The 27,764-nt window shown below is 37.8% G+C and overlaps 2 protein-coding genes and 2 pseudogenes across 3 annotated transcripts; 3 read left to right on the top strand and 1 right to left on the bottom strand.

Moving 5' to 3' along the window:
- Nucleotides 1-881: 881 nt before the first annotated feature.
- Nucleotides 882-2,886, top strand: LOC146506314 (nuclear factor 7, brain-like; annotated as a pseudogene).
- A 3,430-nt stretch (nucleotides 2,887-6,316) lies between these two features.
- LOC146506313 (nuclear factor 7, brain-like) lies at nucleotides 6,317-9,952 on the top strand. The gene is given in 3 exon segments (XM_085179418.1): nucleotides 6,317-7,027; nucleotides 7,029-7,549; nucleotides 7,551-9,952. Coding segments are annotated over 3 exon segments (1,443 nt in total). The 5' UTR covers nucleotides 6,317-6,529; the 3' UTR covers nucleotides 7,975-9,952.
- A 9,288-nt stretch (nucleotides 9,953-19,240) lies between these two features.
- Nucleotides 19,241-23,653, bottom strand: LOC146506312 (uncharacterized; annotated as a pseudogene). Its single transcript, XR_014877286.1, has 4 exons — nucleotides 23,591-23,653; nucleotides 22,598-22,753; nucleotides 21,713-21,805; nucleotides 19,241-21,227 (listed from the first exon to the last, which is right to left on the bottom strand). The product of XR_014877286.1 is annotated as an uncharacterized LOC146506312 (transcript).
- A 997-nt stretch (nucleotides 23,654-24,650) lies between these two features.
- On the top strand, nucleotides 24,651-27,173 carry LOC146506311 (nuclear factor 7, brain-like). The gene has a single exon (XM_085179419.1). The coding sequence runs from the start codon at nucleotides 24,743-24,745 to the stop codon at nucleotides 26,165-26,167; it is 1,425 nt and encodes a 474-aa protein (XP_085035545.1). The 5' UTR covers nucleotides 24,651-24,742; the 3' UTR covers nucleotides 26,168-27,173.
- The last annotated feature ends 591 nt before the right edge of the window (nucleotides 27,174-27,764 follow it).

Genomic DNA, 27,764 nt, shown 5'->3' with positions numbered 1-27,764 from the left:
AAGCAGTGCAGCTGCATGGTTGCAGATGATTGTTTCCTATTGTGATGGCTGCAGTTTGTTAGGAAAAATGAGCCAATCAATCATGTAGATTCCTGATCTATTATGTTAAATGACATCAGTGCCATTTCAGTCCTAACTGTGCAGCCCTGATCAATAATCTGAATGGAAACTGGTTCTTCTTTACACTGATGAACTGCTGATGTCTCTGACTGGATTGTCTGTTTGATTTGACACTTAAGTTATTGTGTAGTTACATTAGAACCATCAATCTGCCACCAGTGTGTGATTGTGCTTTGTTTTGTAAATGGACTGGTACTTACATGGTACTTTTGTATTATATTTGCACATTTTAAGTACATTTTACTAGAAGCCTCACTTACCCATTCACACTCTATGCCTGTGCACTTTTATCCTAACATGCACATACACTCACACAGTCATCAGGGTAAATCAGGGTTCAGTATCTTGCAGGAGGAGGAGACAGGATTGAACTGCTGACTCTCTAATTAGTAGATGACTCACTGACACAAAGACTCACCATCCCTTTGAGTAACTGCACCCTTGCTGAAGCTCATTCACTCGTTGAAGTGCCTCTGATAAAGTAGGTCTTACAGACGGTGACCATCTGAAGCTGAAAAAAAGAGTAGAAGAACTCAGGTTAGTGATGTGAAAACCTCTGATGTCACAAATCTGTCAAAGAGGTGGTGAATGCTGTGATTTACTAGGATTCTATGATGCTCATGCTTTTTTTTCTTACACCACCAGTTATGATTCATTCATGGGTCAGACTCATGTAAACTAAATGAACATCGAAATAATTTAAAGATACATGTTACATGAAAGAAAAAAAAAGACTTTCTAACACATTACATGAGTAAATTCAATGTTATTTTTTAAATATATTTTTAAAACAGAGACAAATTATGCATGAAAAAGAAGATGTAATTCATATGATTTGATGTTGTTTGTTTGATTTTTGGTTTACAAGCAGTTAACAGAAAAACAATGGACCTCTGAGAATAGGAGCTTAAAATGATTGAATATATATATCAGTTTAGCCAAAATCGTAGCATAATTTATATAGTCACACTTAAAATTTCACCTCAATTTCACATGGTTCTTCTTTAGCATGGAATTTTCCTTTGACATCTATAACAAAGAAATGGCAACATCTAGTGGGGACTGAGTCAAATGATAGGTTCATTACTATCAGTTCCACCCATTACAGAGAAAATAAAACTTACTTCTTTATCACAACGCAGATACGTTTGTATGCTGGGATCTGAACTGACAAACTGACAGTGAGTGGATTATAACTGAAAAGGACTTTGTTTTGGTGAGTTCACCTATAAACTAAACTAAAATATCTGAAAATCAGTGGAAATGACTGAGAAACTTGCAATTGTTGAAAATATCCTGAGCTGCCATGTGTGTTCAGAGACTTTCAGAGATCCTGTGTCTCTGAGCTGCAGCCACAGCTTCTGTTCAAGCTGCCTGCAGAAATTCTGGGAACAAACTAAAAACAAAAACTGTCCCATTTGTAAAAGAAAATCTTTAAAGGATCAAACATCAATTAATTTTTCTCTCGAAGAACTTGCTGGCTCGTTTGCTAAGAGGCAGAGTGAGAGTTTACCCAAAACAGAAAAAGAAAAGGAGGAAGAGAAGGAGGAGGTGGTGTGTGATAAACATCCAGACGTCCCTTACTGGTACTTTGAGGAAGAAGACAGAGCTGTGTGTCCTGTGTGTGAGTTTTCTCTCCACCAGAGTCACAAAGTGGTTCCTGTAGAAGAAGCAGTCAGTGACCTGAAGGAGCAGCTGAAATCTGACTTAAAGTCTCTGCATGACAAGAGGAACAAATACAAACAAGTGGAGGAAACATACAATGAAATGAGGGAACACATGAAGAAGCAGCTGTTGTCCACAGAGAGGCAGATCAGAGCAGAGTTCAAGAAGCTCCAGCAGTTCCTGAAAGAGGAAGAGGAGTCCAGACTGGCAGCTCTGAGGGAGGAAGAGGAGCAGAAGGGGAGGACTATCAGCAGAGAGATGAAGATGATTGAGGAGCAGATCTCCTCTCTGTCAGACAGCATCTCTGCTGTTGAAGAAGAGCTGCAGAAACACAGCGTGCCATTCCTCAGCAGTTATAAAGACACTCAGAGCAGAGCCAGAGCCCAGAGCTCAGTGTCAGATCCACAGCTGGTCTCAGGAGCACTGATAGATGTGGCCAAACACCTGGGCAACCTGTCCTTCAGAGTGTGGCAGAAGATGAAGGAGAAGGTCCACTTCAGTCCTGTCATTCTGGACCCAAACACTGCAAATGCCTGTCTCTATCTGTCTGATGATCTGACCAGTGTGAGACTTGGAGACACAATTCAGCAGCTTCCTGATAATCCAGAGAGAAACACTTATTACATAACTGTTTTTGGCTATGAGGGCTTCAGCTCAGGGAAACACAGCTGGGAGGTGGAGGTGGGAGACCATCCTAGCTAGGTTTATAGGTTTAGCTAAAGAGTCAGTTGACAGGAAGGGAGAGTGGTTTGCTTCATCAAAAAATGCAATCTGGTGTTTAACACATGACAGTGGAAAATACACTGATGGTGTTCGTAAGACTGTGAGAGTGAAGAAGAGTCTCCAGAGGATCAGAGTCCAGCTGGACTATGACAGGGGGGAGGTGTCCTTCTATGACCCAGAAGACATGACTCTGATCTGCACCCACAGAGACACTTTCACTGAGAAACTCTTCCCATATTTCAGTTTTGGAGGGGATGGAAGTCGAAAAACATCTGATATCAAAATCTGTCAGACTGAGATTTGATTGAAAACTTGAAGGAGGTCTAAAATTATTATACATTATAATATTTTATATTAAACAAAATCATGAATGTAGTTTGTGGTTTTTGAGACTATGCAATATTATTTAACAGTTGGTTTCAAATATCATCCAGTTAATATGAGATTGATAACAATGATCCTGGTAGCTGATATCAATGTCACTTTCTTTGATTTTGGTATTTGCCCCTCCCTGTTTAAAATCTCTTACTTTTTCATCAAATTATTTTTAAACATTTAAATATTTCCAAACATATGATGATTCAGATAAATATCTGTAACTAAGATGATATTTTATGATATTTTGATATCATTTACCAAAGTCAGTGTCTCCCAATTATAGCAGCGCTTTAAAAATGAACACTAAAGTGAACACTAAAATATTTTTTTATTAGACTCTAATCTCTGTTTTAAAGCATTCAGGAAATTGTGTTATTTTTTCTTGTTATTGTAATAACGCACTATGTGTTACTGTGCAAAACGAATCCAATTGTGGACTTTAATGCAAAATTTATTCTGCTGTACATCAGTGCAGATTACTGTCTCAAAATCTTCTGTATATTTTTCTGTTTTCTTCATACAAAGAAAATCTGGATTTCTATTTGTCTCTGTTTTAATACAACATAAATGTAACACTGGGAAGCAGAGTTACCTAACTGTGGATGCACATTGATGGCTGAACAGCAACATTTATTTCATAAATCTGTAAAATTTGTACAGTTGGAGCTGTTGTTTGTCCCAGTGTGTTTCTGGAAACTCCCACTTCATATTCCAGATGTGAAACAACACATCAGCACATTCAGGATTTTGTTGTGTTAACTGTGGATTTCCTCTTCTTTTTTTTTAATGCAGGTATTGCAAATATGATAAAATGTCAAAATCATGAGTTTATTGATCTCTTGAGTTTTCTATCAATAAAAAAATATAAACTCCTGGCTACAGTCTGATATTTCTTCAAAAACAGAATTTCATACTGAATTATAATTTCATAAATAACACCACAATAATCAGAAAAAACAGAGACATAGAGGAAGAAATCTAAAGTGATAAAAAGAGACAAAGGGAAACTAGAAACAGCCACCTGAAGAGAAATGATGGAGTAAGTTTGGAAAGACACCCTGTGAAGAGAGGCCGTCTCACTGATGTCCGTGCGGCTCAGGCAGTGACTGGAGATAGCAGACAGCAGACGTTCAGAGTTCAGTGATGCTTTATCTGACTAAATGACAGGAAGGCAGCAGAGTTCATGCTCAAATTAAGAGGACAACACTTCATGTAGTTTATGTGTATGACTGGACAGGTAATCAGTATTTATTAATTCGAGCCCCTTGAAATTTGAATTTTGCTCATTTGTGCAGAGAAGAAAACGCTGACTTCAGCCTAAAATCGCAGGCCTTTAAAAGTAAATATCATTTTGTCATCCTGGGAAAGAGTGGTGTTTTAAATGTCGTCTTATTTTGCATGTGTAGCTGTATTTTATTATTTTTAATCTTTTAATAATGTGTAGGGTGGTACTCTTGCAGTTTTATTGCATGCTTTTATTGTGACATTTGTTAACTTGTTTCCGGGAGACTCCTCACCTCCCCTATCACACACCTGTGAGAGTTCATGCCCTGGAAGGATTGCGCGTTTGACAAATCACAGTTCGCATTCGCGCCACAAACAGACCAATAAGAGCGCCTGGCGGCGGTCCAACTGGAGACGAAAACGGAAATAAACACCATCGGCGAAGAGTGAAGAGGTGACGCGATAGTATCGCATCATACATCGTTGGACGGCCAGATAATAATCACGCGTGTCAAGTACAGTTAAGAGCTCTGGCCATTGGGGCTCACCGGAGCGAGGTAGTGGAGAGGACGTGTGAGGACGCTGCCAGCTTTTGGATTTTAATAGATCTTTATTGGACTTTTAGCGGTTTCTAATTGATCGGCTGAGGCGATTGAAACTTTTTAGTTTCATTGTTTTTACATATTTAAATGTTGTTGTGTTTGACTGAAAATCAGCTTTTTAGACACATTCAGTCATTAGTTTAGTTTTATTTAACATGGAAACTCACTTTCATTGTTCTTTTTATATTTAACTGACTCCTTAGAATAAAAGATTATTTGCTTCTGTTGGTTTGTAAATATTCTTGTTGTGCTGAAGCTGTTTTCTTGAAATAATCATAATCAGATTTTATAAAATTCAGTTTATTTTAAGCAACTACATTTAAAATTTTTATTTTTATTTTCAGACCTGCATTCACATTTAACCTCAACTCTCTTAAACTGCATATCAGAGAAGACTTGTGCAGTTTGTTTAGATGGAGTCACTGATTCTCACTTTGGTCTGATCCTCAGTGTGAAACATTACCAGGCAGAAATCAAATGTAATCATGGATAAAGTTTACATTCTCACACCTGATCTGCATCTTTATAAACTCTAACTTATGTTGTTTAACAGTAAATTTAAAGCTGCAGAGATGTTTGATGAAGGTCCAACTTTATAATATTGGTATTTATTTGTATATTATATTTACTCACAAGACAAAGTTCATATTTTCTTCTCTGGTAAAAATGTTTTTCCAACATTTTATTTCCACTTTCTCACATTTTTATTATATATGACTCATTACATGTTAGTTGTGCCGTTACTCAATAAGTAAAGCAAAAACACTTTTGTCAGTTCATCTCTAAAAACTGCAAATACACAAATAAAACATTTTTTTTCTTTAGTATTTCCATAAACTTTGGCTCTAAATACATCATTTGTTATGCGTTTGGAGATTTAAAGTCAGTAAGATTATTAAGAGAGCAAGAAGGTAGATTATTAATTAAAAACTAATAAAACTTTATTTCTCCTCTTTGCAGACTGAATCTTGTTTTTCAGTCCTGAGCACAGACCTGCTGACATGTTGGAGAAGCAAACAAAGTATTTGTTTAGTCAGTCTGCCCTGAGCCATAGTCTTTGTGACACTTTTTATACTTTATTCATATTTTTAAATTTGTTTATGTAACCAGATAAGGGGCAGAAAAGTGATGATGGTACTAAGGGTCTGTACCATAGCTTCTTCCTTTGACTATAAACATCACAGCAGTTATTCTAACATGTTGCTGAGGTATAACAAGGCACAGCACTAAAATGAATGTGCATCAATACAAACTCACCAGAGCAGTTTGGTTCATGCTAAATGTCTGAACTCAACTCTGCTTCAAAGTTAGTGAATTCTCCCTCTAACAACACATTAGACTCATCAGTTTCAATTATGTACATTTTTATAAACGTATCTAGCATGACTCATTTCATCACAGCAGCACACAGAGGACAAAAGACACCGGCCCTGGTTCCTGTCACAGCTGGGATTTCATCCTGCTTTCATCCTGACGGGCCGTCGTAGTCAAATCACTACATAGCATAGCTGAATTCTTATATAATAAATCATCTTCAGTTCCTTCTCCTTATTGAAATATCTGTTTGTGAAGCACAACCTGGAAACTGTCTGAATTACTGTGACAGCGCCCTCTAGCGAATACAAATATTATATGCACATTTCAGTTTGCCACGTGACTGTGATTCGTGAAAATGAAAGTAAATTTCGACACTTTTAAACTGAGCTGAGACGCCATTACAGGGAGTCAGATCTCTGCTAAGAACACACGTTTGGAGGATTTTAATCAGAAAGTTCAAGAGACACTAATTTGGTGAGTTAAAAATACTTAAAGATCAAATGGCTGAGAAAGTCAGACTTTTGGAAAATTACCTGAGCTGCCATGTGTGTTCAGAGACTTTCAGAGATCCTGTGTCTCTGAGCTGCAGCCACAGCTTCTGTTCAAGCTGCCTGCAGAAATTCTGGGAACAAACTACAAACAAAAACTGTCCCATTTGTAAAAGAAAATCTTCAAAGGATCATCCTCTTGTGAACTTTGCTCTGAAAGAACTTGCTGATTCATTTGCTGGGAGACAGAAATCGGGATCATCTGAGACAGAAAAGGGAGAGAAGAAATTAACAGTGGTGTGCAGTAAACATGAGGAAGAGCCTAAACTGTTCTGTGTGGACGAGCAGAGAGCTGTGTGTCCTGTGTGTGAGTTTTCTCTCCACCAGAGTCACAAAGTGGTTCCTGTAGAAGAAGCAGTCAGTGACCTGAAGGAGCAGCTGAAATCTGACTTAAAGTCTCTGCAGGACAAGAGGAACAAATACAAACAAGTGGAGGAAACATACAATGAAAGTGAGGGAACACATGAAGAAGCAGCTGTTGTCCACAGAGAGGCAGATCAGAGCAGAGTTCAAGAAGCTCCAGCAGTTCCTGAAAGAGGAAGAGGAGTCCAGACTGGCAGCTCTGAGGGAGGAAGAGGAGCAGAAGGGGAGGACTATCAGCAGAGAGATGAAGATGATTGAGGAGCAGATCTCCTCTCTGTCAGACAGCATCTCTGCTGTTGAAGAAGAGCTGCAGAAACACAGCGTGCCATTCCTCAGCAGTTATAAAGACACTCAGAGCAGAGCCAGAGCCCAGAGCTCAGTGTCAGATCCACAGCTGGTCTCAGGAGCACTGATAGATGTGGCCAAACACCTGGGCAACCTGTCCTTCAGAGTGTGGGAGAAGATGAAGGAGAAGGTCCACTTCAGTCCTGTCATTCTGGACCCAAACACTGCAGACACCTATCTCTATCTGTCTGATGATCTGACCAGTGTGAGACGTGGAGACACAAAGCAGCAGCTTCCTGATAATCCAGAGAGAAACACTAAGTATTGTTTTTGGCTCTGAGGGCTTCAGCTCAGGGAAACACAGCTGGGAGGTGGAGGTGGGAGACCATCCTATCTGGTTTATAGGTTTAAGTACAGAGTCAGTTGAGAGGAAGGAAGAGCTTTTAGCTTCACCAAAATATGGAATCTGGTGTTTAAATCGTGAGAGTGGAAAATACACTAATGGTGATGGTCAGACTGTGACAGTGAAGAAGAGTCTCCAGAGGATCAGAGTCCAGCTGGACTATGACAGGGGGGAGGTGTCCTTCTATGACCCTGAAGACATGACTCACATCTACACTCACAGAGACACTTTCACTGAGAAACTCTTCCCATATTTCAGTGTTGGAAACGCAGGAGACGCCAAAACCTCTGATATCAAAATCTGTCAGACTGAGATTTCTCTGAAAACTGCAACGACGTCTCTGTGAACTTTTCTTCTCTTGTCTCATCCTTTTAGTTACAACTTTTTTTTTTGGTCGTTCGTTTTTCAATTTAGGCAACTCCTGTTTTTACTTATGTGAGAAATTGCAGAAAGAAAGATTAGTATCTGAAGCATTTTATACAATGTGATAAAAATCATTTTCAAAACACAGTAAAATTAAATGATAAAAGTAATTTTTGCTTTGTTTTCTTGCAAATTCAGTTTGAAGGTCCTTAAAACTTTATATTTATTTGTTCTTTTTTGGTTGATTTTTTCCTTTTTTGACAAATATATAGCAGTTTCAAGTCATTGGGTGTTCATGAAACAGTTTTTAAACATTTAAACAGTGCGAAGTTGAACATACTTCCATGTGTCAGACATTGATGAACAAGCACTGATAAATGTCACTTTCCTTTCCTTCATCAGTTATTTAGATCCATATCAGCTAATAACAGCATCGTGACAATTTGTGTTTTAATGGTTTCAAAATGATAAATAGACTTGACTCATAAATAATCCTAATGTCTGCTTTTAATACTTAACTGTCAGTGATTCATTTAAGTGATTTGCTTCATTTAAATGTGTTTCTTATAGCATGTTCTCCATTATGTTGCAAAATAAACCAAACTGTGTAGGTTGTCATAATAATTCAGCCATGTTTTTCTTTAAAATGTGTCATTGCAGAATAATGTTGACTGTCTGACATTTATTCAGTTGTATTCATACAAACTAAAGCTCATTCTTTGTTTTTTAGATTGTTCCTAAGTTCTGTGTAAATTGCTTTGTCAGATACAGACACTGTTTTCTTTGCTACTGACTGACCCGAAACATTTATTTCATAATTGTTGAACATTTGTACAGTTGGAGCTGCTGTTTGTTCCAGTGTGTTTCTGTGAACTCTCACTTCATATTCCAGATCACATCAGCACATTCAGGATTTGGTCTCATTAATTGTCTTTTTCACCTGCAGAACAAATATGATGGAAATGTCAGAAACCTGATTTCATTGATCTCCTGGATTATTTCTGTCAATAAAAAAGATCAAAGTCTGGCTGCATTTTGATTTGTGTATAAACATCAAAGGAAATTTTATCTCTTAACTCTTATTGTTCAACTCTTACTGTATACAAACTGTCATTTTATTGATAACACCTTAACATTTTCTTGAGGTTAGAGAAACACTTGCATCACCCAAGAGAATAAAGCAATAATGTGAAAAATCAGGGAACTAGAGGATTAATATTATTGTACAGAAGAAATCCAAAGTAGCAATAAGAGACAAAGGGAAAGTAGAAAAAGCCACCTGAAGAGAAATGCTGGAGTGAGTTTGGAAAGACACCCTGTGAAGACTGGAGATAGAAGACAGCAGAAGTTCAGAGTTTAATGATGCTTTAACTAAAAGACAGAAAGGCAGCAGAGTTCATGTTCAAATCAAGAGGACAACACTGCATGTAGTTTATGTTTATTACTGCAGTTAGTTAGTTTAGGGTTTTTTCATTAGTTTCAGTCTTTTTAATTATTATTGTATGGAGCGCATATGTCAGAGGCACGATTTACAAAACTCACTGTAGGCTTAACTAGGTAAGCTTATTCTTACTGTTATAACAAACAGAACTTTTAACAAATGTGTTTTTTTATTGCAGGGAATAGGTAAGGTTAAAGTTTAACAACAAACACTGAGCCTCACTTTTGATATTTGCAGACAACATGGAAAAACGTGGATCCAAACACTGTCTCGCAGCCTCTTCTATTAAAATACCTCATATAGCACTAAATCTGGTACCTGAACACATCTTCATTTTTAACATATTTATGGCTGTGATGAACCAGCATCTCTCTCATGTGTTTTAATACCTGTGACATCAGAATCAATCAGAATCAGAATATTTTATTGATCCCTAGGGAAATGATGTGGGTTACAGTTGCTCTCGTACAGTGACAATAAGAAAAACAGAAACAAAAAAAACCCCAAAACAAAAACAGAATAGATGATTAGAAATACAATATGTCAAGATATAAGAAATAGCACAATATATACAAATCACCAAATAATAAATATCCAGGGTTGACAGATGCGATTATAAATAAATATCCAGAAAATAGACAGCAACATTACCAAGCAGGAAGGAGCATGTGCAAAAGGATGTAACTATTGCAGTGTTTACAGTGTGTTAGATGGAGGAGTTGTACAGGGAGATGGCCACAGGCAGGAATGATTTCCTGTGTCGTTCAGTGGCGCTTTTTGGTAATCTCAGTCTCTCACTGAACGTGCTCCTGTGGCTAGCCAGCATGTCATGGAGTGGGTGGAAGGTATTGTCCAACATTGTCTTTATCTTGGACAACATTCACCTCTCTGACACCGCCTTAAGAGAGTCAAGCTCCATACCCACAACATTACTGGCCTTACGGATCAGTTTATTGAGTCTGTTGGCATCAGCAATGCTCAACCTGCTGCCCCAGCATGCAACAGCATAGAGGATAGCTCTGGCCACAACAGACTCATAGAAATTTCTGAGCATTGTCCGACAGATGTTGAAGGACCTCAGCCGCCTCAGAAAATAGAGACGACACTGGCCCTTCCTGTAAAGTGCAGTGATGTTTTTGACCGAGTAAAATTTATTGTTTATGTGTACTCCAAGATATTTATAGTCCTCCACAATGTCCACGTTGACCCCCTTGAGTGTCAAAGGGGTCAAGGGTTTCCCGGTATTCCTAAACTCCACAATTAATTCCTTGGTCATGAGTTTGCACACAGACGTCGTGTTGAACAGATGGCGCTATGGTGAAGTCAGAATAACTAAGAGCAGATTACGCTCAAAACTGTGACTTTTTTTTAATCTGCCTTGAAAGTTAAATGTTGCTACGAGGGGCTTCATAGTGGAGGCAAAAGTGATACTCAGATAAAGACAAACAAGGAGCCAAAGAAAGGAGGAAGCTGCAGGTGTCTCTATTAAGGATGCAACACAAGATAAGCTCATACAGTGGCAATTAAACATTATTAAAAGAGCAAATAGCTTTTATCAGTGTGGTTGGTTTTAAGGTTGATTTAAAAATTTGCATGTTTTTCTAAACACAAGAGAGTTCAGCTTATTTCAATATATAACAAAGAAAATGAAGATATAATTTTTTCATTGTTAAAAATCGCGCAGTTAGAAGTAAACTGTGTGTCGAAAACATTAATAGATCAGGTCACCTGCTGGTTTGAAATACTCTCCTTCCTACTTTATTATGAGTAAGCAACAGGGGCACAGGCAATAATCTCGGAGTGGGCAAAAAGACGTGATAGAGGCGGATGGAAGTGAAGTGAGCGTGGAAAATAAAGGTTTTCTACCACAGAGAAGGGCTTTTGAGTAAGTGGTGAAAATGGTTTTCGGGTAAATGAAGAGGGATGAATCATAATAAATTTAAATGAATATATTTTTAAATAATTTCTATTTTATTATTTCTAAATATGAATTTAATTGTAAAACTCTGGCAGCCTGTTCTTTGTGGGCGGGATCTATTTTCAATGAGCCAATATGGAACGTTGTGGAGGGCGGGGCCTGTTTCAAACATGAAAGCCAAGAGAATGGGGCCATGACGTCAGAAAATCTGACAGCCTGTTCTTTGTGGGCGGGACCTATCGTCAATTAACCAATAGGGAACGTTGTTGTGGGCGGGGCCTGTTTCAAACATGAAAGGCAAGAGAATCAGGCCATGACGTCACAGTCAACTCAAGTCCTTAAACAGCCAGCTGAAACTGCACACTAGACAAGCACGTTTCTTACCTACAGTCACGAGCGATTCACTAGATGAACTTTTGTTCTGCTACCCTCAGTCAAATCTGAATATCTGATTTATTGTAACACCGCAGCTTTATTTTAAATGTCAAAAATGAGCAACCAGAAAGGAAAACCACAATTTATGTGCACTCTGCCAAAAAGTACACTGGATGACCTCATTAAGGTTAGGAAAGCCTTCCAAAACACTCTGTCTGAAAATCAGCTTTTAAAAGAGGATACAAAGGAAGCTAGACAGCAAATCAAACAGCTGATGGCCCAAATTTCACTGATGCGTGCCAAGCTGGACCAATATGAGATCCAAGCTGGAGAACTCACTGATGAGTCAGTGTCACGCAAAGTGCAAATGAGGAGCACCACTAACGAAAAAGGGGCTCAGGCTTGTTCAGATCAGGAAAAGACCAGCATCTTTGACCTTGAGATGAACCGTCTGGAAGAGCAGCTTCAGCAGAGGGACAGCGAAATCCTGATCCTCAAACAGGACAAGGACAGTCTGTCTGCCGAGCTTGCACAGCTTCAGAAAGGCAAGGAAGAAAAAATTATGTGCACTCTGCCAAAAAGTGTTCTGGACAAACTTACTCAGGTTAGGAAAGCCTTTCAAAACACTCTGTCGGAAAATCAACTTTTAAAAGAGGATTCAAAGACAGCCAGACAGCAAGTCAAACAGCTGTTGGCCCAAATTTCACTGATGCGTACCAAGCTGGAACAATATGGGATCCAAGCTGGAGAAGAAAAAGAGGAACAGACTTGTTCAGATCAGGAAAAGACCAGCATCTTTGACCTTGAGATGAACCGTCTGAAAGAGCAGCTCAGGCAGAGGGACAGTGAAATCCTGATCCTGAAACAGGAGAAGGACGGTCTGTCTGCCGAGCTCGCAAAGCTTCAGAAACACGAGGCCCCTCTGAAAGAAACTCAGTGGAATCAGAAAACACAGACAGAAAATCTGGAGGAAGAAAAAGAGAAAGTCCTGGAAGATCAGAAACTGGTGAAGGACACACAAGAAATGCAGAACAAACTGGACATGCAGAGAAAAGAATTAGCGGAGGCTAAGACGGAGATAGAAGACACGGCAACCCCAGAGTCCTCCTCATTAGAAATGCAGGAGGTGAATCAGAGCGCCGAGAAGAGCGGAGTCAACACGAAAACACAGACAGAAAATCTGGAGGAAGAAAAAGAGAAAGTCCTGGAAGACCAGAAACTGGTGAAGGACACAAAAGAAATGCAGAACAAACTGGACATGCAGAGAAAAGAATTAGCGGAGGCTAAGACGGAGATAGAAGACACGGCAACCCCAGAGTCCTCCTCATTAGAAATGCAGGAGGTGAATCAGAGCGCTGAGAAGGGCGGAGTCAACACGAAAACACTGAACATGGGGGAAAAGTTGTGTGTCCACAGAGTTATTCAGTTGGTGGTTTCACAGGCCATAGAAAAAGTCTCTTCTAAATACAAGCTCTTCACAGAGCGCCTGACTCCTGACTGCATCAGCGATCGCCTGATTGAGAGAATCTGGCCTGAAATTGAGCTGAAACATTTGGACCTATCCCCAAAAAGGCTGAAAAAGATACACAAGGCCATTCTCAAGGATCTGTGCCAAACACACAACTGCAAGGAAAAGTATCTGATTTTTAATCTGAGGGAACAACTTGATAATATCACAGTCCCAACCTTCACCAAACACCTGTTGGCTTTACCAAGACGAGTACTCAGTGTCTCTAAAAACAGGGAAGAGTACAAAGAAGTGGTGAAAAATTTCACTAAAGATCTGGTAATGCACGCTATGAGCCGAGAAAATGAGACAGCGACATGGCATCCAGGAACATCAGATTTCATTATGCAGAGGCTTTCCAATAAGATCTGGAACAAAATCTTGTCCAAATCCTACAAAATGTCCTTAGAGAACATTGAACAGCTCAGCCTGACGGTGTACAACGAACTCCATGACAGGTGGCCTTCTCCAGTCTTCTTAATGAAGTCAAACAACCCAGTGGTTGACGAAGTAATCGTCAAAACCTTCAAGACACATGCCAAACTGAAGAGCCAAAATGTCATCCTTAGGGCTTTCTCATGTGCACGCTAAAATTGAACTGAAACGTGCATGTGATTATGTGACAAAACTCTGAAACTGACTTAAAATATGCATTTACATTGGGCAATCTAAATTTAATTTTAAAACCAGAGTGGTTAAAAAATAACCACTCTTCTCTTCCCAACTTCCTTCCCTCATCACCAACTGGCCGAGGCAGATGGCCACCCCATCCCAGAGCCTGGTTCTGCCGCAGGTTTCTCTCTTTTAAAAGTGAGTTTTTCCTTCCCACTGTCGCCAAAGTGCTTGCTCTAGGGGGTTGGAGTTTTGGTGCATTATTGTAGGGTCTTGACCTTACAATATAAAGCACCATGAGGGAAGTGTTGTTGGGGTTTGGTGCTGTTTCTTAACTCAAAATGTCCAATTACAACAGGACATTTTGAGTTGAGAAACAGCACCAAACCACTAAACAAAAGGAAATAAAAATTAATAATAAAAAAGATCAAATTTAATATATTTGTGCTTTGTTCTATTTGCTTTAAATTTGCTAAGAATGTCATATCAGATTAGAATTGTGTGTCTCAATATCATGTATCATAGCATCATTGTGTAGGCCAATTTGAAGTGGATGTCATAGTAATGTCTTTCTGTACGTGTGTACAAACCAGTGGTGAAAAACACAGGAGATACGCAAAGAATAACCGGTGTTTGAGGTTCCAGATCCCCACAATTGATATTTTTACCGAATGGTCTTTTCTGTCTGCCAGTGTGTCATGCAGTTTTCAAGATTAAAGACCTTGGCAAAGAAAAAAGGTTCCCCACTCCAGCTCTTGGGAATCCATATACTCTTCATATCAATATTACTTTCAGACAACAATTAATTATTTACATTTTTTTTAAAAAAGCCTTCAACCTGGTTTTATTTAGATTTATTTAGATTGTGTTCACTGACACATCTGAATTCAAACTGATAAACAGGATTTAAAAGGAGGGAGCGATGGACACTGAGCAGCAGATCAGTCTGTGTAGAAACAGGACATAAGTTTAAGGGACGGGGGGATAATTTGACTGTGATCATTTTTGATCTGACTCAGTGGTGCTGGCTACTCTCCCGGACACATCTTTCCCTTATATGCAGGTCACTGATGTAGAATAGAATAGAATAGAATAGAATAGAATAGAATAGAATAGAATTTTATTAATCTCTATGGGAAGGTCCATTTATTGTTTATTCTTCAGGATGTGGTTTCTGTGTCTGTTCCTTTTATCCTCACATGCAGCTCAACTTTAAAAAGCAGTGCAGCTGCATGGTTGCAGATGATTGTTTCCTATTGTGATGGCTGCAGTTACAGCCACAGATTTTGGGTAATATCTGCCAAACATCACAGGGCTACAATAGAGACTTATACATACCACTACACTAATGAAGGGCTGCACAATCAATCATGTAGATTCCTGATCTATTATGTTAAATGACATCAGTGCCATTTCAGTCCTAACTGTGCAGCCCTGATCAATAATCTGAATGGAAACTGGTTCTTCTTTACACTGATGAACTGCTGATGTCTCTGACTGGATTGTCTGTTTGATTTGACACTTAAGTTATTGTGTAGTTACATTAGAACCATCAATCTGCCACCAGTGTGTGATTGTGCTTTATTTTGTAAATGGACTGGTACTTACATGATACTTTTGTATTATATTTGCACATTTTAAGTACATTTTACTAGAAGCCTCACTTACCCATTCACACTCTATGCCTGTGCACTTTTATCCTAACATGCACACAAACTCACACAGTCATCAGGGTAAAATCAGGGTTCAGTATCTTGCAGGAGGAGGAGACAGGATTGAACTGCTGAGTCTCTAATTAGTAGATGACTCACTGACACAAAGACTCACCATCCCTTTGAGTAACTGCACCCTTGCTGAAGCTCATTCACTCATTGAAGTGTCTCTGATAAAGTAGGTCTTACAGACGGTGACCATCTGAAGCTGAAAAAAAGAGTAGAAGAACTCAGGTTAGTGATGTGAGAGTGAATGAATAGTGGCATTGTAAAGAGCTTTGGGTGCCTTGAAAAGCGCTATATAAATCCAATCCATTATTAAACAGGTGGTGAATGCTGTGATTTACTAGGATTCTATGATGCTCATGCATTTTTTTCTTACACCACCAGTTATGATTCATTCCTGGGTCAGATTCATGTAAACTAAAGAAACATCAACATAATTAAAAGATACAGGTTACATGAAAAAAAAAAAAAAGGTTTTCTAACACACACATGGGGCGATCGTGGCTCAAGAGTTGGGAGTTTGCCTTGTAATCAGAAGGGTGCTGGTTCTCGGTCGTTGTGTCCTTGGCCAAGACACTTCACCCGTTGCCTACTGGTGGTGGTCAGAGGGCCCGGTGGCGCCAGTGTCCGGCAGCCTCGCCTCTGTCAGTGCGCCCCAGGGTGGCTGTGGCTACACTGTAGCTGCCATCACCAGTGTGCGAATGTGTGGATGACTGGTTGTGTAAAGTGCTTTGGGGTCCTTAGGGACTAGTAAAGCGCTATACAAATACAGGCCATTTACCATTACATTACACGATTAAATTCAATGCTATATTTTAAATATATTTTTACAACAGAGACACATTATGCATAGAAAAGAAAATGTAATTCATAGGATTTTTGTTAGTTGGTTTTTTTTTTTCGGGTTTACAAGCAATTAACAGAAAAACAATGGACCTCTGAGAATAGGAGCTAAAAATGATTGAATATATATCAGTTTAGCCAAAATCGTAGCATAATTTATATAGTCACACTTAAAATTTCACCTCAATTTCACATGGTTCTTCTTTAGCATGGAATTTTCCTTTGACATCTATAACAAAGAAATGGCGACATCTAGTGGGGACTGAGTCAAATGATAGGTTCATTACTATCAGTTCCACCCATTACAGAGAAAATAAAACTTACTTCTTTATCACAACGCAGATACGTTTGTATGCTGGGATCTGAACTGACAAACTGACAGTGAGTGGATTATAACTGAAAAGGACTTTGTTTTGGTGAGTTCACCTATAAACTAAACTAAAATATCTGAAAATCAGTGGAAATGACTGAGAAACTTGCAATTGTTGAAAATATCCTGAGCTGCCATGTGTGTTCAGAGACTTTCAGAGATCCTGAGCAGAGATCCTGTGATCCTTCCTTGGTTTCATTGAAAACCAAAGAAACTTTTTCAAGTGAAAATCTTGTGAGCCACTCGAGTTTCTGCAAAAAAATATTTTGCTTTTTATATTCTTGTTTCTTTTAAATTAATATTTTCAGACTATTTCTGATGTTGTTCATGTAAATATTTTGATAATTTTAAAATCTGAATGATGATTTCTTTGCTTTTCAAAGTTGTTGAGTGTGAACAGTAAACTGTGACACTTCTTAAAAGAAGGATTAATGATTAAACTTGTGTCACATCAGCAAGAGTCAACTTTAAAACTACAAGATCTTAATTTTCCTGATTGTCAGCATCTTGTTTTCAGTTAAATAACATTTTATAGTAACACATCTACTTTAAAGTTTTCCAAATTCAAAGAAATGACTTCTAAGTTCTGAAACTGTCTCATCAGTGTAACTAAGATTGATTGGATTAAAAATCGTCTTTCTTGTGTTATTTTTAACTTTAATCAGCAGCAGACGTCGCTTAACGTTTGAATGATTTCTGGATCTTCTGATGATTTATAATCAGGTTTTAAATTTGATTTTGAAACTTCAATGTTATTCTTTAACTGGTTTCTTTGATTATTGAAAATCACAAAATGTGTCTGTGAAGTGAAATAAATCAAATTCAGTGATTCTGTTGTTGTTGTGTTTGACTGAAAATCAGCTTTTTAGACACATTCAGTCATTAGTTTAGTTTTATTTAACATGGAAACTCACTTTCATTGTTCTTTTTATATTTAACTGACTCCTTAGAATAAAAGATTATTTGCTTCTGTTGGTTTGTAAATATTCTTGTTGTGCTGAAGCTGTTTTATTGAAATAATCATAATCACATTTTATAAAATTCAGTTTATTTTAAGCAACTACATTTAAAATTTTTATTTTATTTTCAGACCTGCATTCACATTTAACCTCAACTCTCTTAAACTGCATATCAGAGAAGACTTGTGCAGTTTGTTTTGATGGAGTCACTGATTCTCACTTTGGTCTGATCCTCAGTGTGAAACATTACCAGGCAGAAATCAAATGTAATCATGGATAAAGTTTACATTCTCACACCTGATCTGCATCTTTATAAACTCTAACTTATGTTGTTTAACAGTAAATTTAAAGCTGCAGAGATGTTTGATGAAGGTCCAACTTTATAATATTGGTATTTATTTGTATATTATATTTACTCACAAGACAAAGTTCATATTTTCTTCTCTGGTAAAAATGTTTTTCCAACATTTTATTTCCACTTTCTCACATTTTTATTATATATGACTCATTACATGTTAGTTATGCCGTTACTCAATAAGTAAAGCAAAAACACTTTTCTCAGTTCATCTCTAAAAACTGCAAATACACAAATAAAACATTTTTTTTCTTTAGTTTTTCCATAAACTTTGGCTCTAAATACATCATTTGTTATGCGTTTGGAAATTTAAAGTCAGTAAGATTATTAAGAGAGCAAGAAGGTAGATTATTAATTAAAAACTAATAAAACTTTATTTCTCCTCTTTGCAGACTGAATCTTGTTTTTCAGTCCTGAGCACAGACCTGCTGACATGTTGGAGAAGCAAACAAAGTATTTGTTTAGTCAGTCTGCCCTGAGCCATAGTCTTTGTGACACTTTTTATACTTTATTCATATTTTTTAAATTTGTTTATGTAACCAGATAAGGGGCAGAAAAGTGATGATGGTACTAAGGGTCTGTACCATAGCTTCTTCCTTTGACTATAAACATCACAGCAGTTATTCTAACATTTTGCTGAGGTATAACAAGGCACAGCACTAAAATGAATGTGCATCAATACAAACTCACCAGAGCAGTTTGGTTCATGCTAAATGTCTGAACTCAACTCTGCTTCAAAGTTAGTGAATTCTCCCTCTAACAACACATTAGACTCATCAGTTTCAATTATGTACATTTTTATAAACGTATCTAGCATGACTCATTTCATCACAGCAGCACACAGAGGACAAAAGACACCGGCCCTGGTTCCTGTCACAGCTGGGATTTCATCCTGCTTTCATCCTGACGGGCCGTCGTAGTCTAATCACAACATAGCATAGCTGAATTCTTATATAATAAATCATCTTCAGTTCCTTCTCCTTATTGAAATATCTGTTTGTGAAGCACAACCTGGAAACTGTCTGAATTACTGTGACTGCGCCCTCTAGCGAATACAAATATTATATGCACATTTCAGTTTTCCACGTCACTGTGATTCGTGAAAATGAAAGTAAATTTCGACACTTTTAAACAGAGCTGAGACGCCATTACAGCACTCTAAGAAATAAAACGTTGGATTTAATTGACAAAGTTAAGGCAATCTTTTCCACAAAACCTGGTCAATTAAACATAAATCAATATGGTTGTTATCTGCAATTTCAATGGTGATGTATATCAGAAGTGAAATTGTCCTATAAAAGCAACAGCTTTCCTTTCATTGTTACTATTTAACACCATTAATTAGAATTTAAACACTTTATTCATTTTATTAACTGTATTGCTTTAGGTTCAATTGACAATATTAATTTGAATTTAATGGCACCATTTAGATTGTGTTTTGGACCTAATTAATTTGATTAATTATGATTTAATGAATAGTTTCATCTATATGCTAAATGTTTAGGTATCAACAAAACGAGTCTAGAAAGGTTCCTGAGTTGTCATCTATACATTGTAATTAGGTGTTTGGACCTTTCAGAGGTCTTCAGCAAAGGTCTAACACTTAACTACAGAGTACAGGTGACAACTCAAGAACCTTTTTACACTTGCTCACACGTTACCATTTATAACATTCAAGATCCTTGCACTTCAATAGAAAACTCTTACACCAAAGCTTACATAAAGTGTAAATGCAAAAAAAAGGGTGCTGCATCAACAACTTTATTTACGGTAAGCCTTAACAAGGCAAAGCTTCTACAGGGAACAACACCGCATAAGGCAATATTAAATGCTTAAAATGCATGACCAAAATCTAAACATTGGAAACAACTTTCGAGTTTCAACAAAGTGACATTGTAGTGGTGCCATAAGATGTCAAATTCAATACAACTTGTGATTATAGTCAGATCTGCAGATTTACCACAGCAACTTAAAAATCACTGTATAATGCAATTACAGAAAATACTTAAGTGACACAAAAAGGTAAATCTGGACGATTTAGTCCCCAGTTCCAAAAATCAGATTCAGAATTATAAGTTTTCTATTATGTAATAAATTTTACAATAAAAGAAATGCATATAGCAAATGTCAAAATATTCTTAATTACATGCTAAGACCAAAAATCCAGTACTTAACTTGAGTACAGGTGACAGCCTTAGAACCTTTTCACATTTGTTTGCACATACACTTTAACATTTATAACACTCAAGATCCTTGACCTACAATGGAAACCTGGTACACGAGAACTAATATGAAGTGTAAATACAAAAGAAATTGTGTTGCTTTAACAACTTGAACAAAAGCCTTCAATGAGGCAAAGCTTAAACAGGGAAACAACACTGCATAATGCAACATTAAATGAAGTGTGTAAAATAAAATGTAAACATCTGAAACAACTTTCCAGTTTCAACTAAGTGACATTGTAGTGAGGAGTAGGATGTCAAACCTGACAGAATGATTTCAGGATCTACAGTTGTAGGTCTGCAATGGCTACAGTCTGCAGAATTACCACAGCAACTCAAACTGAAGAAAATGTTGTGAAACAAGAAAATATATCCATCTGGGTAATTTTGTCCCCAGTTCAAAAAACTCAGTTTCTCAATTATGTTTTCTTTTCCACAATCAAAAGAAAAATGGCATTCAGTAAATCTCTTAAATATTAAAAGCTATGACAAAATATTTACAAACAAGGATCAACATATATATATTTATAAACTTTTAAACAGTAAAACAGAGCACTTATTTTGGGGGACATTTCGATCTAGAAGAGTCATTGCGTCTCCTTTTGGCAGAGTTTGTTCTTCAGCACTTGTATTTTGTTAGACAGTTTTTTTTGTCTTCCAGTCCCATGAACACCTTCTGGAAGAACTCAAATGTGTAGCGAAGTGGCTTTGGGTAACTCAGATTGAGGCAGTAAATTATCCCAAACAAAAGTGCACACCTGCTTGCCACATCGAGAAGATCCGGCAAGACTGTGCATCTCTCGATAATGATGCCAACATCTTCAAGGGAGTCATCAGGCTGTGCTCCTTCATGGATTATTTTATAAACACCCAAATCCATCCTCTCGAGCTCTTCAGCTTCCATCACGTTGAAATCCTAAAAAGGACAGAAATATTTTAAATCCGTTGTATTTTGGTCATCACATCATCTATCTATTCACTCCATTTTAGTTAAAATGGTCCACACTACCCTAATTACACATATCCCTGAATGAGACTGAGGAGAACAGACCAAAGAAAAATGTGGATTTAAGACTATCACCAAATAAAGACCAAGAAGAAGATACATGAAACATGGACAGAGAGCAGAAGGAGTATGCATTAATAATATTATCAATATTCTGCTGACCAGGGTTATTTTCTTTAGTTTTGCATAAAACAATTAAGTGAATGGAAACAAAATCCTAGTATTTCCCATGCACTTTATTGTTGTAAGCTAATTTAAAGAAAACTGATTGCTGCCAGAACAGGAGAATGCCTGGGCTTGTTTAGAAAATACATTTTTCAACTTACAAAACTCTGGGAATTATGACAGTCAAAATTTTACTGAGGGGTGGAATATCCTTTTAAAAATAAACTTACCATGTACTCTTTGATGAGATTTTCAGGGTTCTCATTCAGGTATATAATCACAGCTTTAAGGATGCATTCACACTTCACTTCGATTCAGGAACTCTAAACAAAACAACACATGCAGCGCAATTACTTTTTTGAAGTTTTTAGAGACCCCCACAGAACTCAAGTCAATTTTTATTGTTTAACCAATTCATAATTGTTTCTAAGTAATTTTAAACATGCTTTTTGCAAGCAAGTAGTATTTTGTGTTAGAGAATGAGAAGCTTACCAATTCATTCCCATAAATATTATAAGTTATGAGTCCAATTACACTGATTGCGATACATTGGGTCGCGGAAAATGCAGCTTTAGCGTGGTGTACCACCCGAAAGAAGGAAGAAAAGTGTTGTTGCATAGGAGTGTTGTTCAAAGGAATCAAAAACATTTTGATAGATATTTCCAAAAATTAATGACAAAAACTACACACTGTCACGTTAATATGAGGTATGCGGGCTACCACCACATTTGCCGTATTTATACCAAGTTTGAGTGAAAAAAAATAATCTATTGTGTCACTGAGTTGTGGCAAAATGTGAAATGTCCTCTGCCTTTGTCTTTTCTCAGTGTAGCTAATTATTCTTTTGGACAATTAATGAGTAACAAAAAAAGAAAAGAAAAAAGCTACAATGCCAGCAGCGGCACTTATGGCCTCTAGGTGCATGAGTTACTTAGTTCTGCTTTGTGTCAGGACCAAATCCAGAATATAAGCCAAAAGCGAGATGAGACGTATAACGCAGGAGAGAACAAGCATAAAATGACCCAAGAAAGTTAAAAATACAGGTTAATAACCAGACCTGAGATCAACCTGCAACTAATCTATTAGTTACAGAACATTTTAACAAGACAGAATACCTGTGAAATTGCAGACAACGCTGCTGTGATCCGCCGCGCTGTTTCCCCTCCTTTTTTTCATAGAATCTTCATCAACTGGTCAGAGTACTGGTCAAGACTGCTCATGAATGTGGACAGCAGTGGAACTGTGGTGATTCGGGTGAACTCCGCATTGATCTACAAAGTTCAAAAGTAAAATTTTTAAATAGTTCAGCACAAAACAGGACTAAATCCAGACCAAACCTGATCTAATCCCAGACAAAAAGTTCTGGTGCTGTTTGGTTTGATTTAAAGAAAAAAAAAAAAAAAAAGGGGGGGGGGGGGGGGAATCGATTAATCAGATGGGAATGTGCAAAATCAATTACGATTACAAAAAAAAGAAAAAAAAAAAGATTTTTAAATCGACAGAAAAGTTATTCCAACATGCCACCCAAAACATTTATAGATGGACCGGCAGAATCAGGTGGCTGCAAAAGAGTGCTTCACCCATGCAGTACGAAAATCACAAAATGCACAAATTTTGCACTTTAGTTGTAAAAGGAAACTCTGACGTGTTATCATGTTAGCAACGTCCTGTTTTCTCAAAATCGTGTACAGTGAGACACATGCAAAGGGGTAGCACAGAGATGGTCTAAACTTAAGAACAATCCTGTTTCTTTTAAAATGTATTAATAATACAAGTTAAATTTCAAATGCTCCAAAATTTCTATTACTCATTTCATAAATCTGTTCCTGTGAGCACGTTTACCATTATATACCGGAGCAGCCCAGTCTGTGAACGTGACCCACTTGCCCCCAAAAATAAAATCAAGTATACTGGGTGGTTAGTGCTCCGTTTGTGTCGGTTTTTGCTGGTAAAATCATTGTTTGTATTGCTAGGTGTCAAAGATATGACACTTTTATTTAATAGTTCATTCAGAGTCCCCCCCCCAAGCAACACGAAAATGGCCCAAAATAGGTCAAAACATGCCACAAAATGCTCGGGTGCGAGCGAGCGTTTCCTACGACGTCTACATCACCCGGACGCTCGCTCGCGCCCGTAAGCACGGGGAGCGTGCTTGATGCCCGTGACGTCATCGCAAAAAAGTAAAACATTAATAACTGGAAAACCGTAGCAGCACAAATGTTAATTTTAACAGCACAAACAAGCACTAACCAAGCAGAGCATTTTGTGGCATGTTTTGGCCTATTTTGGGCTGTTTTCGTTTTGCTTGGGGGGAAGGGAGGCTCTTCAACTCTCAATGACCTATTAAATAAAAGTGCAATATCTTTGACACCGTAGCAAACAAACGGAGCACTAACCACCCAGTATACTTGATTTTATTTTTGGGGGCAAGTGGGGGTCACCTTCAGAGGTCTCTTTGAGACTCGATGCGCGAAGATATGCAAACTACGCAGTTCGCGGTTCTCTTCAGTGAAACTGACGAGTATGGACTCGTCAACAATCACTGCACATGCATCCCAATTCTTGTTCGGGCTAACGTTCTCCTAACTTGATAGTGCAATAAAATAAGTGTGCTATTCGGAGTTCGAATGAAATTTTAAACGCAGATGGGACAATATTCAGATGTGCAGTAACGTCGAATATGCAAATGAATGTTTCCAATGCTAGCAAAATGCTACAACCTACAGAACACATACGGCCCACATATTTACCGGAAAAATATACGCCATATATTATCACAAAGTACTAGTTAAATTATATTCTATTAAAAATAAGAAGAAATTACCTTAACTCCAATGGATGAATCGTGATTAATCCCTCTTTCCAGACACGTGGCCAAAGCACACTGTGGCGTAGATGAAGAAGGTCAACGCATATGCGCAAAGATTTTTTTTTTCATTCTCTGCGCATGCTCAGAAAGGATGTGGAAAGGGCTCTTTGGATTTAATTAAATGTGTTCAATAAATTGGAAATATCAATATTATTTAACATTAAAACGGTTTAGAATTAATTAAATCAAATTTAAAAATATTAATTACACCCATAAGATTAACAATTTTAAGTATATTGAACATAAAACCATGAATTAATTTTTAAAAAGCCCATGTTTTATTTCTTAGAGTGAGGGAGTCAGATCTCTGCTAAGAACACACGTTTGGAGGATTTTAATCAGAAAGTTCAAGAGACACTAATTTGGTGAGTTAAAAATACTTAAAGATCAAATGGCTGAGAAACTCGGACTTTTGGAAAATTTCCTGAGCTGCCATGTGTGTTCAGAGACTTTCAGAGATCCTGTGTCTCTGAGCTGCAGCCACAGCTTCTGTTCAAGCTGCCTGCAGAAATTCTGGGAACAAACTACAAACAAAAACTGTCCCATTTGTAAAAGAAAATCTTCAAAGGATTATCCTATTTTGAACTTTGCTCTGAAAGAACTTGCCGATTCATTTGCTGGGAGACAAAAATCGGGATCATCTGAGACAGAAAAGGGAAAGAAGAAATTAACAGTGGTGTGCAGTAAACATGAGGAAGAGCCTAAACTGTTCTGTGTGGACGAGCAGAGAGTTGTGTGTACCGTGTGTGAGTTTTCTCTCCACCAGAGTCACAAAGTGGTTCCTGTAGAAGAAGCAGTCAGTGACCTGAAGGAGCAGCTGAAATCTGACTTAAAGTCTCTGCAGGACAAGAGGAACAAATACAAACAAGTGGAGGAAACATACAATGAAATGATTCAACACTCCAAGAAGCAGCTGTTGTCCACAGAGAGGCAGATCAGAGCAGAGTTCAAGAAGCTCCAGCAGTTCCTGAAAGAGGAAGAGGAGTCCAGACTGGCAGCTCTGAGGGAGGAAGAGGAGCAGAAGGGGAGGACTATCAGCAGAGAGATGAAGATGATTGAGGAGCAGATCTCCTCTCTGTCAGACAGCATCTCTGCTGTTGAAGAAGAGCTGCAGAAACACAGCGTGCCATTCCTCAGCAGTTATAAAGACACTCAGAGCAGAGCCAGAGCCCAGAGCTCAGTGTCAGATCCACAGCTGGTCTCAGGAGCACTGATAGATGTGGCCAAACACCTGGGCAACCTGTCCTTCAGAGTGTGGGAGAAGATGAAGGAGAAGGTCCACTTCAGTCCTGTCATTCTGGACCCAAACACTGCACACTGCTGTCTCTATCTGTCTGATGATCTGACCAGTGTGAGACGTGGAGACACATGGCAGCAGCTTCCTGATAATCCAGAGAGAAACACTGAGTATCCTGCTGTTTTTGGCTCTGAGGGCTTCAGTTCAGGGAAACACAGCTGGGAGGTGGAGGTGGGAGACCATCCTGAGTGGATTATAGGTTTAGGTAAAGAGTCAGTTGGAGGAAGGAAGGGAGAGTGGTTTGCTTCATCAAAAAATGCAATCTGGTGTTTAACACATAAAAGTGGAAAATACACTAATGGTGCTGGTCAGACTGTGACAGTGAAGAAGAGTCTCCAGAGGATCAGAGTCCAGCTGGACTATGACAGGGGGGAGGTGTCCTTCTATCACCCTGAAGACATGACTCACATCTACACTCACAGAGACACTTTCACTGAGAAACTCCTCCCATTTTTCAGTATTGGAAAGGCAGGAGACGCCAAAACCTCTGATATCAAAATCTGTCAGACTGAGATTTGATTGTAAAGCGAGTCTTTATTTTAACTGTTTTGTTCTTTTTTTGTCGTTGTTTGTTTCTATGTTTGTTTGTTTTTAAGTCCAGCAGCTTCATTTTAGTGAAATTATTAATCAAATTGTTTAACTTCATTATCAGGTTTTATTTTATTTTGTTGAATTAATGAAACTATTAGCAATTCATTGAAAACCAAAGAAACTTTTTCAAGTGAAAATCTTGTGAGCCACTCGAGTTTCTGTAAAAAAATCTTTTGCTTTTTATATTCTTGTTTCTTTTAAATTAATATTTTCAGACTATTTCTGATGTTGTTCATGTAAATATTTTGATAATTTTAAAATCTGAATGATGATTTCTTTGCTTTTCAAAGTTGTTGAGTGTGAACAGTAAACTGTGACACTTCTTAAAAGAAGGATTAATGATTAAACTTGTGTCACATCAGCAAGAGTCAACTTTAAAACTACAAGATCTTAATTTTCCTGATTGTCAGCATCTTGTTTTCAGTTAAATAACATTTTATAGTAACACATCTACTTTAAAGTTTTCCAAATTCAAAGAAATGACTTCTAAGTTCTGAAACTGTCTCATCAGTGTAACTAAGATTGATTGGATTAAAAATCGTCTTTCTTGTGTTATTTTTAACTGCAATCAGCAGCAGACGTCGCTTAACGTTTGAATGATTTCTGGATCTTCTGATGATTTATAATCAGGTTTTAAATTTGATTTTGAAACTTCAATGTTATTCTTTAACTGGTTTCTTTGATTATTGAAAATCACAAAATGTGTCTGTGAAGTGAAATAAATCAAATTCAGTGATTCTGTTGTTGTTGTGTTTGACTGAAAATCAGCTTTTTAGACACATTCAGTCATTAGTTTAGTTTTATTTAACATGGAAACTCACTTTCATTGTTCTTTTTATATTTAACTGACTCCTTAGAATAAAAGATTATTTGCTTCTGTTGGTTTGTAAATATTCTTGTTGTGCTGAAGCTGTTTTCTTGAAATAATCATAATCAGATTTTATAAAATTCAGTTTATTTTAAGCAACTACATTTAAAATTTTTATTTTATTTTCAGACCTGCATTCACATTTAACCTCAACTCTCTTAAACTGCATATCAGAGAAGACTTGTGCAGTTTGTTTAGATGGAGTCACTGATTCTCACTTTGGTCTGATCCTCAGTGTGTCATGGTCCGTGGCCAACACGTTCTCACTCCCAAAGCCTAACATTTTACGCTAGGTGACAAATCGTCGACATATTACGTTTTCGGCTACCCACCACGTTCCTAAATGACGACCTCGGAAAAATGAGGAAATATGAGAAAATATGAGAACCGTATGGACTCAATCTACACATGTTCGCTCTTTTTCTTCAAATCGCTTAGAAACACGCTATTTAACATCATTAAAGTCCTGGTTAAGATCAGGAAAAAGGTTATGGTTAGGGCTAGGGATAAGGTTAGGTTTAGGGCTGGAATACAGGGCTGGAACGTCTATTACCGCGGGAGCGTCATTGCACTGGATTTCAGCCATAACCCGCCGCGTACCATAAGAACGCTGAAGGTCTCCTTTTGCGTTCATCAGGAACGCCGCGGGACGTGACA

Source organism: Neolamprologus multifasciatus, chromosome 12 (assembly GCF_963576455.1).
Source record: "Neolamprologus multifasciatus chromosome 12, fNeoMul1.2, whole genome shotgun sequence".
Lineage (NCBI taxonomy): Eukaryota > Metazoa > Chordata > Actinopteri > Cichliformes > Cichlidae > Neolamprologus > Neolamprologus multifasciatus.
The sequence above is the reverse complement of the archived record's forward strand: the minus strand, read 5'-3'. Positions and strand labels throughout refer to the sequence as shown.

Coding starts and splice junctions, on each gene's coding strand:
- LOC146506311 (XM_085179419.1), top strand. CDS start 24,743: ATGGCTGAGAAACTCGGACTTTTGGAAAATTTCCTGAGCTGCCATGTG.